The following is an 18,768-nucleotide window of genomic DNA, read 5'->3' as shown; positions in this document are numbered from 1 at the left end:
TCACAGATGAAAGACTCATTAAGGATTCTTCTCAATCCACACTATCAGACAAAAATTCAAGAAACTATTTGGCATCCTCAGGTCTCCAGAGACCAGACCCACAAGATGTTCTGTTGCACAACAAATAATAGTTGTAATCTTCATTTTGGCATTGGCACCAGAACAACTACAAGCCCTGAAGCTCCAAGGAGGGAAGAAAAGAGATTTAAGTCTCCTGTTTTAACAAATCTCAGTGGTGTGACCTCAGGTTACCTAGGCTGGTCAGCCAGTTGAAACAAAGCTCCCCTGCAGGTTTCACCTCCTAAAAGAAGGTCATTAGCATGGCAGAATAATCCCAAATTCCCTCTTTTAACTGCACCCTCTAAATTACAGCATCCTAATTCATGCTTTCTGATGAAAGGACTCAGCATCTCTCTCTGCTTAGAGCTCATCAAGCTGTAATTGCAAAGCAATCAGTTGACTTCTCTGTACTTCACAGAGCAGCTGAGAGGATCTTCCACCTCCTTCCATCTGACAAAGAGCATTCAGGAATTTGACAAGGGCTTTCTCAGGACGATCCTGTGTTCCCCACCCTGGGATTTTTTAAGTGACTGACTTCATTTGTGTAATAAATTTTTTCCTTCTCCATATGGATCTTAACTGGAAAGGCAAATTTGAGGCTCACTGATGTCTATCTTCTTTATTCCTCTCTGTTGTTATAGAAACCAGATTTTTCTCAGCAAGAGAGGGGGAAACTTGAAACCAAACTTGCCATGTTCACATTCTATTTTAAGCAAACTAAAGCTGAATTTTTTCGTCTCAGAATGACCGTGCATTTCTTTCTATTCCACCTCCTGATGATGCTCCTGGCTCCATCCACAACACCAATCATAATCTTAAACTTGCTGGAAAGTGAAGTACCTACTCTCTGAACTGAAGGGTTTTATCAGTCTTTAAAGAAGGAAAGCTCCAAAACACTGAAGAAATTTTATGAACAATGGAAGGTACCTAAATCCACTCTTCAGTAAGATCAACCTGAATGAATTGTGAACCCTCCCTGTGAAGAAGACACATTAAAACCAAAGACAGGATGGAAATTTCTAATATTTCCCTTAATGTTTCTCCTAAGAAGGATGGAGGGACAGGCCTAAGACTCAGATTTTTGAAGACTCGTAAGATTACAGGGATAACAAAGTGGAAAAGCCCAGTTTCAATAATCCTTGGATCACACCAATGCAATAACAAACCCTTAAACAAATGAGGTATCCCAAGTCCTGTGTTGGGTGCACACCACACTGACAACAGCACAGTGCCAGTTGTATTAAATTAACATTCATGCAAGTGAGAAATCCTGGATATGGAGCAGGAACACAGAGCAGATGGCTCTGGAGAACTTGGGATGGAACAATCAATCAATCTAGGGAAGAGCATTTGGAAGAAAGTAAGAACCGTGTTAAATGTTACAGAAAACTTCAACACTGAGGAATTACTGAGATTTGGAGTGAGGAAAACACTGATTGTAAAAAATTAATGATTGCACCTGGAGAGACAGAGACAACCTCAGGAGCAGACAATGTGCTCACAGCAAACATAAATATCCAATATTTTCATAAAATATATTCTTCATATTTCTTCTGAGAACAGGAGGACTTGGAAGGCCCCAGGCATATGAGAATAGATCACAAATTATTATTATCACCAGATTTCTCTTTTGCTTGCTGAATTGTAAGGCACCAAAATCAATTCCACAGATTATAATAAATTACAGAACCTCAGGTTAGAGAAGTTTAAACTGGGCATATGAAAGGAAATCTAGCAAGCTAAAAGTGCATAATGAGGATTTGCAAACCAAAGATAAAATATTAACGAGCTTGAAATGTTGATGATTTCCATATTATACATAGGAACTGTGGTTCCAAAAGGCAGGAAGCATGGAAGTCAAGAGGCACAGCAAAACTGCTTTATGCAGATATCTGGGTACAGACTGAAATGAACTACAATGAGACCAGAGACTCTGAAAACATGACAGGGCTGTTCCTAAGTCCAGTACCTCCATGTGGTTTCTATACCTTGATTTATGTATAAATATTCCATGGTTCGTGTTAGAAATGAAAAAGGGAAATTAAATCCACCACAAGAGGATGAAACATGCAGAATCCAATGTTACCTGTGTAATGTTTAACAGGACCACACACTCTAAATAACCCATATTTAAGAACATCTGATACAGAAATTATTATGGGATTGAATTTGGTAGGTGAGCAAAAGATGCCAATACTCGTGTGACAGTACCCCAGGTGATGGGGGACAGATAGCAGAGCTATAGACTGAAATTGCCAGAGCAGAGTTAGTGGCCATGAAACACTCCAAAGCTGTCTGTGCCTATGGTTCTTACACTGCATGTGCTGTGCCATCACCCAGTTGTGCAGCAGCCTGTAGTTTTCCACAGAACCTTTCACCATTTCCACCAGCAAGTCGTAAGCAGCAGCCCTGGAGGAGTGGGACTTGCACTTTGGCTGTTGTCTGTCCTTCAGACTGGGCAGCAAGAACAGGAGATTGAAGATGTCCCTCAGAAACTCCTGGAAAACAGTTACATTGGCACATTTAGCAGCTTGGATGTACTCCTGAAAGATAAATCACATATTAACAATTTTCTAGGAACTTCTGTAGACTTTCTGGACCTCTATCATGCAGAACTTTCTGACTCGAATACAAGTTCTGAATCACAGATTTCAACGATTTATATTGCATAAAGTGCACTGGAACCACATTATAGTCTACAGAGGAACATGCCAATTGGAAAAGAATAACAAAATGTGATTGGTTTTATGATTGATGACTTGCCAAACCAGATATGGATTTTCAGTAACTTTGAAGACTAGTTTCTCAAGCTTTTCTTAAGCTTTCCATACATCCAAACTACATAAATCTGACCTTTGCAGACCTCTATTTTAATTTCCACATCCTTGTCCACACTACACTCTGTGAACTGAATTCTTACTCTAATTTAATCTGCAAGCTCTAAGTAAAATATGCTTATCCAGTAAAACAACAGCAGTGATCTCTTAAAATGGTGTCAGCAATGTCACATTTGGACAATCAAATTTTCTTCAGGGCTGTTTTATGGTAACAATAAACAGTCAAGATATAAGCAACATCACTAGACACCAGGGCCCACTTTTCAGCTGAAAAGGCCCAATAATAAGTTCTGTAAAACCTACAGAAAAAAATAAAATTTAAAAACAGTTTTTATACACAATTTGCTTTTTTTTTAATGACAATGCAGTTTTCAAACATAAAATAAAAGTTTTTTAGCAATTTCCCCTGCCTCACCATTTTCCCACCTCACAAGCATAGGTGGAATATAATAATCTTGTAAGAGATCTCTGCCACTGCACAGGCATAGAGCTTAAATGTTAATTTTAGATCAGACTGCCCAGGATCTGGTCAAAATCAGCTGTTGTTAAGGACTTAAACCAATTACTTCTGATCAATAGTAAAAACATTTAAAGATAATAAATGAAAACAAGTAAAACTTCAGGGATGGAAGAATTCTATCCTGGAATTACACAGAAAGGGAAGGAAGTGTATGTGCTACTTGTTAATAAAGGAGTATGTGTGGGTTTGTAGATCAACCTAAGGCTAGAAATATGACATACTTTCATATATTGAGCCCTGCAATCAAAATGTGGTAAAAAGGGTACTATTTTGATCTCTCAGTGGTCTTGCAGTGTCCTTCTCACCTGGCCTTCCCGAGAAAATTTGAAGGGTGGTTTGTGCTTAATAACACTGGTTGCAAGGCGAAGCAGTCCCGTGAGCCCATCGTCCTCTATGTTCCCATCCTGATGGTCAAGGATTTCTCTGCTGGATATGCACACACAGGGAGAAAAGGAATGTCACAGTTCTGCTCCACTAACAATAAACACAATGCAAATTCCAAGTGAGATTCCTGTGGGCAAAGCTCACCTCCGAATGCAGTCAGCAAGGTGTCTCGCCAGTGCATCTAAATCAAGCAGGGTTGTCTGATTCAAAATAAAGAAAATGGAAAATAATTATGGACTTATTTTGGAGAAAATTTTATTACTGCACACAGAAAAACAGATATAATTAAAACTCATTTTCAAGCATGCTCTAAGGTAAGTTTTCTAACTTATGCTAAGTGGCTGTTGATTTGCTCCTCCTTGGAACACACTGGAATTATTAACAGTGAATCTCACAGATAATTACAGCATTCCCATGTCTGTGACCCTTGTGTGTTACAACAACCCCCCTTTCCTGACCCTACAGAGTCACTGCCTGACTCCAAGAGCTACTATAAATACACACCAGAGTAAACTGGGAGATGGAAAACACCCCAGAGCTGCTCACAGCAGTCCATCAGATTTTAAGAAAAAAATGTCTGAAGACAGCAATTAAAAGCACTAAACATTGGTATGAGTGCAAAGCAAACCTACCTGACTTGCATCTTTGACATGAATGTTATCAATCAGTTTGCACAGCAGCCAAAAATACTCTTTACAACCAGGTCGCAGCACAGTTTCCTCTTCATAATCCTCTATCTGTGGAAAGAAATTGCTTTTGTTCTGAAGTAGAAGACAAAATAACTGTATTAAAAAACCGCAGTGAAGCCAGTAACTGTGTTACATGAGTATCACTTTCTTCAAGCCTCTAAGGTAAGTATAAGAACAATGTATTTTACAATGGTAACAGTGTGTGTTCTATTTTTCCTCTGCAGTATTTATTTGTTTTCTTGAAAAATTGTCAGGATGATCTGGCAGACATGTAAAAGATCTGTAGGATAGTGTAGAGTTCATCCCACCCACTGCAAATCACAAAAATATTCAGGATTAGACTGGACAAAACATGAGAAACTTGGGCTGATTTCAGTTAGTTACTACAGCTCTAATTTTAAACACTCCTGAAAAAGAGAGAAACATTGCATTTCTCCAGGCAATTACTGCAGTGTCACAGTTTAACCACTTTTGGAAAGCTTCTGGAAACATCTAAACCAGAAGCCTTCATGTATCTGTGTATCTGAAACCGTACATCAGACACAACGATAATGTGCTAAACATTTTTAGTTTTTATACTAAAAATTAAAATAATTTTATATTTAAATTTATCTTTGATAAAGTCTTGTCAGTTCTTAAATCCTTACCCTAATTGGTTTCAGAGCTTGAGCATCAGGGAGAAATTTTAACAAGGTTGATGCAGCCAGCAGCAAAAAGGAGCGATTGATTGAGTCTCCCCCATCCAGGCCAGAGAGAGATAATTTGTACAAACCATTGCAAGACTCGTGGCGAACTGCAGTCTAGGAAAAATAATCAAATTACATGATTACACACATTGTTTGCAAGATTATTTTTCCTTTGTGTCCTTTTTTTCCACGGGTACATCAATTCCTCTCATAATATCTATGAGGTTAGCAGGGTTGAATGTGTCTTTCTAAAACAGGTATTACAAATAATGTGCATTTAAAATCCTTACAGAAAAATGAAAAATATACTATTCTAATTAAAAAGATGATTTGTCTGTGCCCTGTGTCTCGAGTATTTTCTATGGGAATGATTACAGTGATTAGAATAGAAAATATCACACCTGGCAAACCAAGGAAATTTTTGTGAATCCTAAATTTACCCATACTCATTTGTGACTACTAATTAATTTAATTTCACTAGAAGAACTATTTCCTTCTTTCTTTTATTAAGAAAAATATCCACAGTCTAATCAAGCTTTGCAAGTTTGCACTCTCTCATTTCCAGGGATTTTAAATGGAGCCAGCCTGTAAGCTTTTTCTGTGCTTGAGTAATAAAGCAACAGATAAAAATTATCACATCATGTCCACCCTGCACCTTTAAGCGATCATCAGTAAATATAAAACACTTTTACTGAGAATATAACTGATGCAATTTTTAAGTCTTTACTACATGAAAAAAATTATTTAAAGCTAGTCAAAGCTTTGGTCATGAAAAAGATTCTTGTATCGATTCTCATTCAACTCATTTTGTGATTCTAAGTACAGAAAAATAAAACAGTAAGAAAAAAAATTAGTCGTGTAAAAATGTAACGGGGGAAGTACATTTAATTCATGTCAGGTGGCATCACCCAGAAATTTCAACAAATTAAGAAATGTTAACAAATTGCAATGAAAAATTGACCTTCAACCAGCAGCCAAGGAGAAAGGTGAGAGTTTACAACCTGGCTTGCCATCAACCACAGATGTGCCCCCTTCCAATGATCACTTCTTACGCTGCACTAAAAGTAACTGAAGCTGATCTTGCCACTTCTAGCAGGAAAATACACGTCTTGAATTTAATGGCAACCCAAAGTTAATGACACTTAATTAGGAATGCAACAAGCTCCCCATTACCATACCTCTGGAATAAGAAGGGTGAGTTTCTTGAGCCAGTCTTGCAAATGATCACTGTCAGCCAGACTGGATTTCACCAAGGAGCAGCAGTGAGCCCAGCTCACCAAGAGCCACATGGAATAGTGAGTGACTGAAAGAGCAGGAGAGAAACCCCACTGTAAGCAACAGCAACAGCTTTTTGGGTGGAAGGTTTGCACAGTCCAAAATGACACTTATTTCAGTCACTCTAGCAGGCAAGACAAAAATCTTTCTTGGCACTTAGGATACAAAAAAAACTCAAGAGTTTTACCAATATCCTGATTAAATACTGACCACTGTACTAATGATGACCATCCAATTAGATCAAATATTACCAGGGCACAGTCTTTTCCTAAATCTCTACTTCTTAACCCGTGAGCTGCTGCTCTGGGTCACAACTTCACACTTATTTCCTGTTTTGCACTCATTTCTGTGGCCATGTTTGTGTTGCCTCAAACAAAAGTTCCACTGCAATCATCTTGCAACCCCCAAGTAACTTTGGAAATTCTTAGGTAGCATCATTGTAAGGAAATCAGAGTAAGAATGAGCATTGTGCAGTGCTTCAGACTCCATCCAGTGTCTTATTCCTCTGCTAATACGGCCAGCATGCTTTCAAGGACCACACTTTCAGACATTCCATCCAATTATCAATGGAGAAGCCATTATTCATCTTTCATTATTCAGGAGAGAGACTGCCAGCAGCAAGAGCCCAAGCACAGACCCACCCAGTGACACTAATTTCTGGGGCCAATATTTACTGGGATTTGCTCCCAGCCAGCAAAGCCTGAACACTGATTACAGACACATCCAAGAGAGTCCAGGACAGCTTTTTATGGGATAGGACCCAACCTGTCTTGCCAATGAAGCTTTTTCTCTTGGCAGAATAAAAGAAGCTGCTCTTGGAATAAGGTCTATTTCAATTTTTCAGGTGCAACAAGACTTTGTTCCTGGTAGCCTTCATCTTCTCCTTAGCTTCCACTGGAATTTCTTACTTTCTTCTTTGCAAAGTGCTACATTTCGATAGGATCCTGCCTGGATACCTCTGCCATTGGTTATTAATGCAGGATAAAGTGCTGCATGGGACTTGTTGAATTTGCTGTTCTCCTCATTGATGCAACCCGAGCTAAAAATTCTCCCATGGAATTTCTGCCACAAGCCCAATAACAAAAATTTCAGCAAGAGGGAAGCAGCTGCTGCCCATGGCAAAGCTCACTGAGCAGAAGATGCTTCCAACCCCTGCCCCAGCTTCACTCCCAAAACAATACCAGAATTTTCCCCCTTCCTAGTCTTAGATAAAGTTTGCGGATCAGGGGTGGGAGTAGGAATGGGGAAAATCCAGATGGGATTTAGCCTGGAAAGTGGATTGGGAAAATCTGGATGAGATTTCAGCCAGAAACAAGACCAGGAGAAACCCAGCCAGGAATTCTCCGGGAAACCTGATTGGGAGAAAACCTGGACCGGATTTCACCTGGAATTAGGACTGAAGAAAACCTGGACCAGACTTTACCTGGAATTAGGATTGGAAAAAACCCGGACCGGATTTCTCCTGGAAAATGGATCAGGGGAAAACCTGGACTGTATTTCGAAGAAAATCCGAATGGGAAGAAAACATGGATGGGATTTCCCCTGGAAAGTGGATCGGGAAATAGCCAGGACTGGATTTCACCCTGAATCCAGACTGGGGAGAAAACCCGGACTGGATTTAAACCCAAAATTAGATCAAGGGAAAACCCGGAGTGGATTTCTCTCAGAAACCATGGATATTTCCTTCGTAAAACGATTTTCCAGCACTCTAATGGTGGAATAAATCAAAATCATAATTTATCATCGATTTGCTGTCCCTATTATTAGCTCCTGACACAGCTATTTTGCAGCACTGACCTTCATGCCTTGACCTGTGATCAGACTGAGCCTTCAACACCCTGATGGGAAGAAGAGAAAATAATTTAAATTTTATCACAGAACGTAACAGATTATCACTCAGAAATACAAGTACACACAAGGCACAGCACAGTTAATCTTAAGTAACCACTTGGAAAATCACTCATCTTAAAAGGATTCATTGCTTGTAGTATTCAAAATTAGCAATGATAATGAAACTATGAAAACCTTCAAGTCACCCCATAAAGCTTTAGTGTCTACAAGATTAAAAGTTATGGAGAAGTACCCATCTACAAACTTCAAACCTTTATACTTATTTACTTCCATTTTTATTAATTACAATAAAAGCTTATGAAACCAAAAATATAGCATATGTACTTAAAAATTATTCCTGCAATTATTGGACTATGACAACTAGAGGTCAAAGTTAAGCACACTTGCACACTGGAAATGTTCTGAATGTCCTTAACAATCTTTTAAAAATATGGTAAAACAACTATCCATCATTTGGAAACAATTCTACAAGTCCAATGCAGCAAAAACCTGACCTCCCCAGCATCAGTTTGACTGCCTCAATGCAGCCTTACACAGAATTGCTTTTCTCAGGACAAAAAGGCAACAGGACCAAAATCTCCAATAGGTCAGATTTTGCCTTCAGTATCAGCAGGATGGAAAAAATAAGTCAAAACTGGCAGACAACTAAGTAACATGAAAGTGAATTAATTTTAATTTCTCCATTACGCTGCCTTGAAATTGAGAATGCTCTGGAGAAAATAGAGGGGATTTTGGCATGAGAATTTATGTCATTTATAGTTTATACATCCATGCCTTTTACACCCTGACCACAGAGTTCTCAGCCCTCTCCTCTCTGCCACCGCAGGAGGTGACTAAGAAAAGCAAGTCTACAACCTCTGGAGCTCAATTTCTGATGTGGCTGTCAATGGGGACCACAGCTGGAAGAGCCCTGGAGTCGTGAACTAAAGCAGCGATGAAAATGTGCACACTCGATCAGCTTTATCACAAAAATAAAAAGATATTGTACCTAGGTGCCAAGTTGTCATATGTATAAGCAACTGACATAAGTCGCTGAATCAAACTGGTTCCCTGGACAAGTACAAGAAACACCTTTAAAAATTGAAGTTGAAAGAAAAAAAAAACAAAAAAACAAGTTAATATAACAACAAGCTTTTTGATCTGTTTTTCAATTATACACACTGTGTGAATCTAAATAAACCCACCTGTGCAGAGGAGGAAGAGTCAAAGGCAAATCACAGCATCTTCACAGTTAACAATTTACTGCTTTTATTAAAGTAGAGCTAAAATCCCATGTTTCACTGACTAGGTCTAGATGCTAAAATTTCATTCTCTAAGGAAGACAATTCAACTGAATAGGAAAATCAACCATTTATTCAATCCTTTTAAGTAAAAACACTGTTTTTTTAAAGCATAAACTACTCACAGCCTTTTAAAAACCTTAGGTTTGAGGACACAGGGCTGAGAGTAAGGTTGGACACAAATTTTGCCTTTCTCAGGGATCAATACCTTTTATTGACTAAACACTCTTAAAATATTCATCTTTAACAAACCTGACAGACTACACAGAATTTTAAAACTCAAGTCTGAAGAAAATCTTAAAATATTTAAATATCAAATCCACGGCAATCAGAAATATGAATCAATTGACAACTAAAAATTTAAAACCAGTTAGAGAAAGCAACAGCATAATTTATGTGTTAAGAAATGTAATTCATTTAGTAAGTTCCCTGTATGACAGTAGCCCTGGTGATTTAGGGATTTGTTTTATCAAAAATAGCTGATATTTATAGAACAGTAAAGGTCTTTCCAGGTATAACAAAGGGGAAGTTTGGCTCCAGCTCAGAATCCAGACCTGCACTTTTTGGCAGTCACAGCTGGTCCTGTGCCCAAGAAAGTCAATTTACAGTGAACTTTTCCCTGATGCCAAAATATTCCATGTGCTTGGCCTGCTTTAGGAAATCAGCATGCAGGAATCTGGCAGGAAGATTTACAGCTGAAGGTAAGTTCACACTCACTCAGATATCCCTAATAAAGTCATTTCAGTGTTTATTAAAGTAATCCAAAACTAATTTAGCGAGGACAAGGGCAGCTCATAACCACAAGTTAATAATAAAAAGACTGATCAATTTAAGAAACAAAATCTAAGAAACAGGGACAAAGCACTGGAATTCTGAATTCCCAATTAATGTGTTCACCAATCACCAAAACACCTTTTGGCTGCCAGGTTTAAAGAAATTCAAATAGTTTTCTATAGAACAAGTAAGAGATCAATTATATTACTGATATCAATTAATACTACTGACTTCCACTACGTGATTTTATTACTAAAATAAGGACTTCACATTTACTCTTTTAGAAAAGGAGTTGTTTTCTAAAGCTCACAGAACTTCTGTGTGTCCCCTACCTCTGTCAGCCGAGGAATATGAAGGCCCTTGACGTGGTCACTTGTTGTTTTCCTGGATTTTCCTGGCCACGTCCTTTTCCTGTGGCTCTCTGCTACCCCAGACCAGGCAAAGACATCGTGGTAAGCCAAATCCAGATCTGAGGGATCCACTGCAAACTGGCAGATCAGCTTCAGCAAGCAAGCAAGACAGTCCAGCTGCCACTGGGAAAGGGAAGGAAAAGAAATCTTCAATTTTGAGGGATTTATTGCACACGTAAATCAATCCCTACTATGGAATTTGCAACTGAAAACCTCAGCAAGGTATAAAGGATAAAAAATCAGAAGTAACTTCAATTTAGCTCAAACTAATGATAGAATAATAACGAAAAATGTGATTATTAGTCATTCTTATATAACATGTTCATTATCAAAAAGTGCCTTTATTAACACCACAGCCACTATAACTAATTGTCTCACTGACAGCAGAGGAAAATGCTGGGAAAGATAATTAACAGATTACTGCTTTTAATGCACACTATCATAAATAATAACTAAATAACTAAATAAATAACTAAATAAATAAAACTTCTTTAAAGAAGTATGATCTGTTACAGTAATATCAATACAGCTGCAATCATTCTGGAGGAAGGAACCCTTCCCTCTAAGGTTCCATGAGCTACAACTTTTAAGTTCTACAATTTTTAGAATTGACAACTCTCCCTAAAATCCATAGGAAAAACAGGAAGGGTGGTGTTAAAATGTAAACAAAGTTAAAGTATATATATATACACATACACACACACTTTTTTTCTATGAAATCTTCCAGGAAAATAAAGTATTTTGAAAAAAGATGTCACTACATAGACTTTTCTGGTGGTTTCAATCAGAGAATGAATCTATTTCATGACAGAAAAATAGCTGTAATAAAGACTCAAAGTATTAAAAGTCTTTACAAACAACAGGAATGTTCTTCTGGAGAGGAAGAGTGAATGAACACTTACCACAGTCCATGATTCCTGTTCCTTAGGCTCTAGGATTCCAGAATTGAAAATTTCCAGTAACTGTTGGAGCCCTCCAGCAGCAACAAACTGTAAGGATGTTATGGAACCAAAGTGAGAAAAAGCAGATACAGAAATAACCACTAAGATCAGTTACCAGATACCAACCTAAGTTTTTAAATCAATTAATAAATTATAAACTATTCAGCTGGATATTTTATGACAACAAATTAAATAATTGTACATGGCTATGACAAATTTAGAAGCTGTGATAACACAGAAAACCAATGTTGCAAATGTTATCCTTAAATTTGAGATAAAAGATTTTAGGATACATAATGTTTTAAATGGGTTTTTATTTTATATATCTTGAAAAAATGTCTTGGGTATCACGGAATACTGTAGGAAAAACAAACCTTGCAGCTCCACGTGTTTTTACTGTTTTCTATTTGATCTTCACTTGAATCATCTGAGTCTGGGTAAAGATCACTGTAACTTCCCTAAATAGAAACAAGATTAACTGTAAAAACAGCTAAAAAATTGAAATATTGTAAAATAAATCATCAATATATGCTTTGGTTCAGAGAAACCCAGATATTCTGTGCAGGAAAATTACCGTAGATTCACGTCTTATCCTTCTGTTGGGCTTGCCCAAAGCTTCAATAATTTCTAGGGCGTACAAAAGTTTATGGGCACTTTTTATTCGCAGAAGGTCCTTCCAGCTAAAGCCATCATTACCCTTAAAAGATGAAAAAAAAAAGATAGAAAACAATTAATACAATTATATGTAATGCTCATCTATTTAAAAATGCAGGGAGAGGATTTTTCAAGTGGCATGGGCAAATTGTTTGGGGGTTAATTTCATCTGTTATCTGAAATTAGACAATTTCAAGCATATTTCTATCCATGATTAACAATCTGAATAATGAAAAGGCAACATTATTATAGGCTAAAATACAATTTTAAATTAGAGGAAAGCAAATGTCACACTGTAACTGCCACCAAAATTGTGATGCATGTATGCATAAAGCGATGTATTATCTAAAATCTGTTAGGATATAATTTCTACCACTTTTAAAGAGGCTGAATAATATTTTCATCTGTAGGACAAGAAATTAACTGTGCTTCCAAGCAAACCATGCTGTGAGCTGGGGAAGAGAGTACAAAATTATCACTACCACAACAGCCACAATGTAAAAGCCAGGCTGCAGCTGAATAAACTGCTCTTTCAATCTAAGTAAAAAGATTGTGATCATTAGAACTGACTATTCTTTTCATTTATAAAATAAATTTTGAAAATTAAATGATAAGAACAAACGTTGGGAGCTAAGCTGACATCTCTGTTTAGTTTTAGATTTATTAGGTTTTTTCTTGTCTCAGCACACTTAATATATTTACTATATAACATTCCTATTTGGGAAAAATTCAACTAAAGCACTGGATGCTAAATTCAAGTAAAATAAAGATAAACATGTAAAATTTTGTTCACCTGCTCATCAGAAATATTCTGGAATGCCTGCAGCATATTAGGGCACGTTGGTAGGAGCATTAACAGCTCCCAGACACGTCTGGATAAGTTTTCTGCATGGAGATGGAGCTCTTCACACCTTGCACTCTGACAAATCAAACCACAATCATTCTTACTATGAACTTCTTTCAGAAAATGACATTTCAAAGCCCACAAATGTATTTATTTGTAATTAAGAAGCTATTTGCTATCTAAATCCATAATTAGGACATGATGGTTGAAGTCTGAACTTGTAAGAAACTAAGTTACATGATCTTTAAATCATATGGCATATTTTGAAATTTTTAAATGCAGATAAAACTTATAAATAAATTACAGGTTCAAATCTACTATATATGATTTAATTTCCTTCAAGCTAATGATGGCATACAAGACAAAGCTTGGGTTTCTGCAATAAAACTTTACAAACCTTTCTTCAAGCCAATTCCTATTATGAGTCATCACATATAAGTATATAATCAATACTGTTTCTTAAGAATTGTTTTTATAGCTTCTACAACATTTAGAACATTAAAATTTATCAGAACAACACTGCTAAGAAAAAAGGAAAACGATAAAGATTTTACCACGTGTGAATAAGCAGGTAATAAACATCTCTAGCAACTGAACAGAGCAGACAAAAAACAGGCTTCACAGGAAAACCAAATCCAATTAACTACGACTTAAATGTAATTGTTCTAATAAAATTACTCTAAATTACCTCACTATCTTCCATAGCTACTTCTCCAGAAGGAGGCTTAAAAGAGGCCAGCATCTCCAGCAAATCAAAGAGGGTGGTAAGGTGAGGTTCTTGCAGGAGTAAAAGCATTGGAATGTTGTCCTTCTGAGGAGGAGGTAGGCAGGAAGCTGGGAGCTGGACACCTTCACCTTTCCGTTCTCTCCTGGGGGCACCCAGGGATACAAACACCATCTGAAACACACACAAGGAGCAGAGAGACAATTTTATGACAAGCCATGGAATGTTTTCGTAAGTATCAGAATTAAAAAAATTAAAGACAAATTTTTGGTTTGTAGTCCTATCTTTACTTTGTGGCATTTTCAGCAACTGTCACAAATGAAGTTTGGGTTTGCTTTTCACTTCAGGCATTCACGGTGTAGCTGCACTCCTGATTCTGAGCCTGGGGGGACTCCAGTCCTGAGCTGCTACCACCCCAATATTGATCACACCCAGCCCCACGGACAGCAATCAGCTGCAGAACACAAAAATAAAGTCTTGGCCACCATTTCCAGTGACTGCTCTCATTCTGCCAGTACCTGCATATCCTTAAAGCCCAACTCATGGAGCGTTTTCTCATCATAGTCAGTTGTCAGCTCGTGCCCAGATGAAATCATTCTCACAGGTCCCATGAGGCCGCCTAGGATAAAAACCTATTTCAGCAAAATTCTGGAATCATAGTTTCAGTTTCACAGTTTTAATTGTACACCCCTTAGTAGAGGCAAAAACTTGATGTCATTTCCTTAAGAAAAGTAACTACATTCAACTAAATTTACTTGCATGTATTCACAAATAACCTTTTTGATACCAGGTCACCCAATTCTGTAGTGAGAAGTGTTTGTAAAACAAATTTACACAAGCCTTCTATATTTTGTAGTAAATGACATGACACTATGCCACAGAAGGATAATGGAAAATGATTAGGATCATCAACAAAATCCCCTTGTACCACACACACTTGTGGTCAAGTCGAAGAAGCAATGATTAATCTTACTTAAATATAAGTTGGAACCAAAGAAGTCACATCACACTTCAGAAGGGCAAAACTGAACAAGAAACCTGAACAATTGTAAGATTAAGACTTAAATTCCATTTGATGCAGACATCCAAGACTCTCTTCTTACAAGCACACTTTGCCCAACATGACATTTTTCGAAAATGCCAGTTATAACAAAAATAAGTATTTTCTGCTATGTGGCAGAAAACAAGACAGTTTCTTTACCAAAACTGCTTCTGATGAGTGGCTGGAAAAGGATTTTATAAAGAAGGCAATTAATGTGTCCAAAATTCAGTCTGGTTTACTTACATTGTGTAAAACATGGTTTGTAGAAGTTGTTAAACTGTGAAAAGCAACTCTGAATCATGTTTAAACATATACTAATAGTGGTGCTGGAAAGAGCTGTTCATGGACAGAATTGATTGAGATCATTATTCATTACATGCTAACACATGCTTATAATGAGAGAAAAACCAAGAAAACAAAGATAATTCAGAAAACATTTAGATCAGCAATAACTGATAAGAATGCTGTAATATATAACATCAGGAGGATTTAGGAAACATCCTCCTGAAGGATAAAGCAGGAATTTTCATTCACTCACATACACACTAAGGGAACAACAACAGGATGCACATTCACTATACAAAGCAAGGTGACATTCCAAACTAGGAGCCTCAAAGCAGCATGAAGAATCAGTTCTGCTACAGGATGACCATAAATTAAAAAGCAATTGCAGGAGTAAGGAAAATCTTCCACCTGACTGGAATACATGGAATATGGAGCATAAATTATGAATTTGGATTGTGGCTTCAAACTCTGAATCAATGGCAGAGCCAGAAGTGCATGAATAAGATGAAATACAGAATAAGATATACAGAAATGTAGGATTTTATCCAGCCATGTGCAACAGAATCTCCAGTTTACAGAAAATAACATAATTCAAACAATAAGAAGAAAAATAATGTGGGGAAAAATCTATTGGAATATGGAATTTGGACAGATTTAAGGACTTAGAGGATTTACATTTTCTTTGCCATTTCAAATAAAAGGCAGCTCTTAAGAAACAACACTATTAATTAGAAGTGAGGGTGATATCAATTAGAACTACAGCTAAAGAAAATAAATCATAATGTTTGCTTAGCTGGGATATCTCGGGGGGAAAAAACCCACAATCATTTAAGTTGTAAAGGCAAAATCTTTAGGTAGAACAGCTCACCAGGGAAATCCCCTTTGCGACTGCTTTGGCCAAACTCCTGAAGCTGTGCTTGCTGATTTATCTGCTCCTTCTGCAAATTTTCATACCAATGTGTGACTTCTGCTCGAAGATCAGCCACCTGATCACTAGGGTACATTTCTATGGTCATCTGAAAGAAAACAGGTGTTTGATTTTCCCAAGAGAGCTATGGAATTACTAGCATTTAACAGGGTAGGGTGTGCCTGGAAAAGGAGTTTTCGCTCACCTTGTCAGGAAGCCCAGCTGGCTGACAGACAATCCTTAGAGGTAGCGACTGTTTGTCACTCAGGGCTTTCAAGTGACTGCTGATGCCAGTGCCTTCAATCTGCCACTGTCTCAGGTGATATGCAAACCTTAGGAAGTAGGGAAAAACATGGAAAAACGTGGTTTTTTCAAGGCATATTTAACACTAATGCTTGCTGAACAATGAGAGAAAGACAAAACCTGCAAGTTGCTTTGATTTTTTTTCAGTAAGAGAAAGTTATTGACATCCTTGCTATTTTTCAAATAAAGTAACTTCTAAGAAGTTTCTTTGGTGAGGGATGGGGAAACACAAACACATCCACATATACTGATACAAGAACAAGGGCCAACTCTGGTAACTGTTTAAACTTTATTTATGACCTTTCACAGTTATTCCCTACTGTCTTTCCTTCACACAAAGAAACCTTTCCTTAAATTAATAATCACCCTTAACACACTCATCACTCTGATAAGAGGAATGGAAATAAATTCAGCATCCAAATATATCAGTAGAGTTTTTTTACCTTCTCCTAAAAGCCTCCAGGTGTGTTTTCAGCATTAAGAGCCCTCTCTCAATAATGGTCAGACTCGAATGAGAATCTTGCTCCAGGTTACTCGAAGCTATCATCAGACTCTCCATACACTTGCTAATAAATTCCTGCTCTTTTTCCAGGCCAGTTTTACCTGCAATACCAGTTCAAGTCAATTTACAGGCTTTGGAACAACGCATTTTAATGCTAAGAATAATGAAAGGGTAGTGCTGGGTATTCTTTTAAAGCTCTTCAAACAGAAGAATAAAAAAGATTAAAATTGAAGGTGATACCGTTGATGTAGTAAGAGTTGATGTACTGGATGGCTGCTCGACTGACATCACCAGACTGTGCCCTCAAAGCAATGCCCCAGAACTGGTCCATGCCACACAGCTGTTTTGACAAAAGGAAAACAAGCACAGAAACAAAATGTTGCCTCATTATTTTACTGGGAGTAAGGGTTTTCTGATCTGAGATATTCTTTTTAGCTCTTGACTCAATCACTGACAATATCTCATTTTCTCCACTGCCTGCACCGTCAGTACCGCACGCATCAATTACCACAAAACTCTGAATTTCTCAGAAACATTTTCAAAGTATGAAACATGAGGAGAACTGGTTGAAATTCTAAATAGTGAATTGTCATTTCTGACAAACAGGAATATTTTCAGATGAAGCCGTAACACCACAACTATAATCAGTATTCACTGAAAGAAAAAAAAAATTGCCTCAAATCAATTCGGAGAATATATTCTAAATGTAATTATATTTATAAGGTTGCTCTGGATAAAAAACTTCTAAAGCACATAATACATCAATTGAGACACATTTTATAACAGGTTTCTGGTCAGAATTGAGTATGACTAACAGAATGTCATTTGACCTTCTTCATTAGATAAGTAAATGTTACAAACCTATTTTTTAAACTCAACAGTCGATAACAGTTCAGTTAAGATAAAATATAATAAACTGCACAAAGAGATGCAGGCAGTAGGCATCACTTTTTTGTTGTTTTGTTGTTTCATATCTTTGCCTTGAGAGATAAAATCCACACGTGCCAGAGAGAAGAAAAGCACGAGACAGAATCCAGGCTCACCTCGGAGTTGGAGCCACCATCATAAGCACTCGTAGCCAGTCGAGCCAAATTACACAAATGCTGGAAGAGGTTTAGGCCAGTCATACTGATAGTTTCAGGTTTTAGTTGTGGCATCTAAGCAAATGTAAAAAAAATATGAGAGGTGGAACAGAGAGCAATTACAGGGTATTTATTTCACTAGCACTGTTATTACTAATTGCTTTTATTATTAATCGCATTCAAATGCAGTAGATTGAATAGATTTGTTCTTGAAAAAAGATCATACCCTGAGTGTTAGATACAAAATGAAAATCAAATGTAATTGGCTCAAACAATTCACTTCACCACTGATTTGAACTCTAGCTATGCAGAGGGGAAAAGAAGTTACTTCATTTTAACATCAGCTGCTTCACTTATCAACAGCAGGAGGATCTGTTAGCATATGTGATGCCCATCCAAAAAAACTTGTACATGTTCAAACCTAGACAAAAACCTGTGTAACCTTGGGAAAGAACTAGACTGCATTAATTATTGCACAATCTATCCATTTTGTAATGTCATCTGTCAAAATGGATAGATGGAACCCTTTGCAGAGAGCTCAGCATGTTTGTCTTTTCAGTGGCTGTATTTGCTGATATTTGTAGACCCCTCCCAAAAAGAAAAGTCCATTTTTCAGTTCAGGTTGAGCTGTACAGCATAAAGCAAACTAGAGTTTTGTGCAGATTAAAATAAAGTGCTACACAGCTGCAGATAGAACACATGGGCTATTTGTAAAGAA

General features: G+C 37.3%; 1 protein-coding gene across 14 annotated transcripts in view; it reads right to left on the bottom strand.

Moving 5' to 3' along the window:
- USP34 (ubiquitin specific peptidase 34) overlaps nt 1-18,768 on the bottom strand; it is a 117,174-nt gene that overhangs the window by 32,337 nt on the left and 66,069 nt on the right. For 9 of the 14 annotated variants that reach the window (XM_086874069.1, XM_086874108.1, XM_086874098.1 and 6 more), the window contains exons 23-42: nt 18,012-18,125; nt 17,209-17,308; nt 16,910-17,069; nt 16,369-16,495; nt 16,125-16,272; nt 14,448-14,548; nt 13,894-14,103; nt 13,155-13,280; nt 12,282-12,404; nt 12,082-12,165; nt 11,669-11,755; nt 10,689-10,889; nt 9,291-9,373; nt 8,249-8,289; nt 6,355-6,479; nt 5,138-5,290; nt 4,434-4,538; nt 3,946-4,001; nt 3,723-3,843; nt 2,375-2,558 (exon numbers count right to left, since the gene is read on the bottom strand). In XM_086874069.1, the coding sequence (XP_086730195.1) occupies nt 2,375-2,558; nt 3,723-3,843; nt 3,946-4,001; nt 4,434-4,538; nt 5,138-5,290; nt 6,355-6,479; nt 8,249-8,289; nt 9,291-9,373; nt 10,689-10,889; nt 11,669-11,755; nt 12,082-12,165; nt 12,282-12,404; nt 13,155-13,280; nt 13,894-14,103; nt 14,448-14,548; nt 16,125-16,272; nt 16,369-16,495; nt 16,910-17,069; nt 17,209-17,308; nt 18,012-18,125 (2,449 nt within the window). The remainder of the gene's footprint in view (nt 1-2,374; nt 2,559-3,722; nt 3,844-3,945; nt 4,002-4,433; nt 4,539-5,137; nt 5,291-6,354; nt 6,480-8,248; nt 8,290-9,290; nt 9,374-10,688; nt 10,890-11,668; nt 11,756-12,081; nt 12,166-12,281; nt 12,405-13,154; nt 13,281-13,893; nt 14,104-14,447; nt 14,549-16,124; nt 16,273-16,368; nt 16,496-16,909; nt 17,070-17,208; nt 17,309-18,011; nt 18,126-18,768) is intronic. The other 5 variants (XM_086874082.1, XM_086874119.1, XM_086874090.1 and 2 more) reach the window with 1 other exon arrangement.

This window comes from Cyanistes caeruleus, chromosome 2 (assembly GCF_971803275.1).
Source record: "Cyanistes caeruleus chromosome 2, bCyaCae1.hap1.1, whole genome shotgun sequence".
NCBI classification, from domain to species: Eukaryota; Metazoa; Chordata; class Aves; order Passeriformes; family Paridae; genus Cyanistes; species Cyanistes caeruleus.
This window is presented reverse-complemented; position numbering and strand designations above follow the sequence as displayed.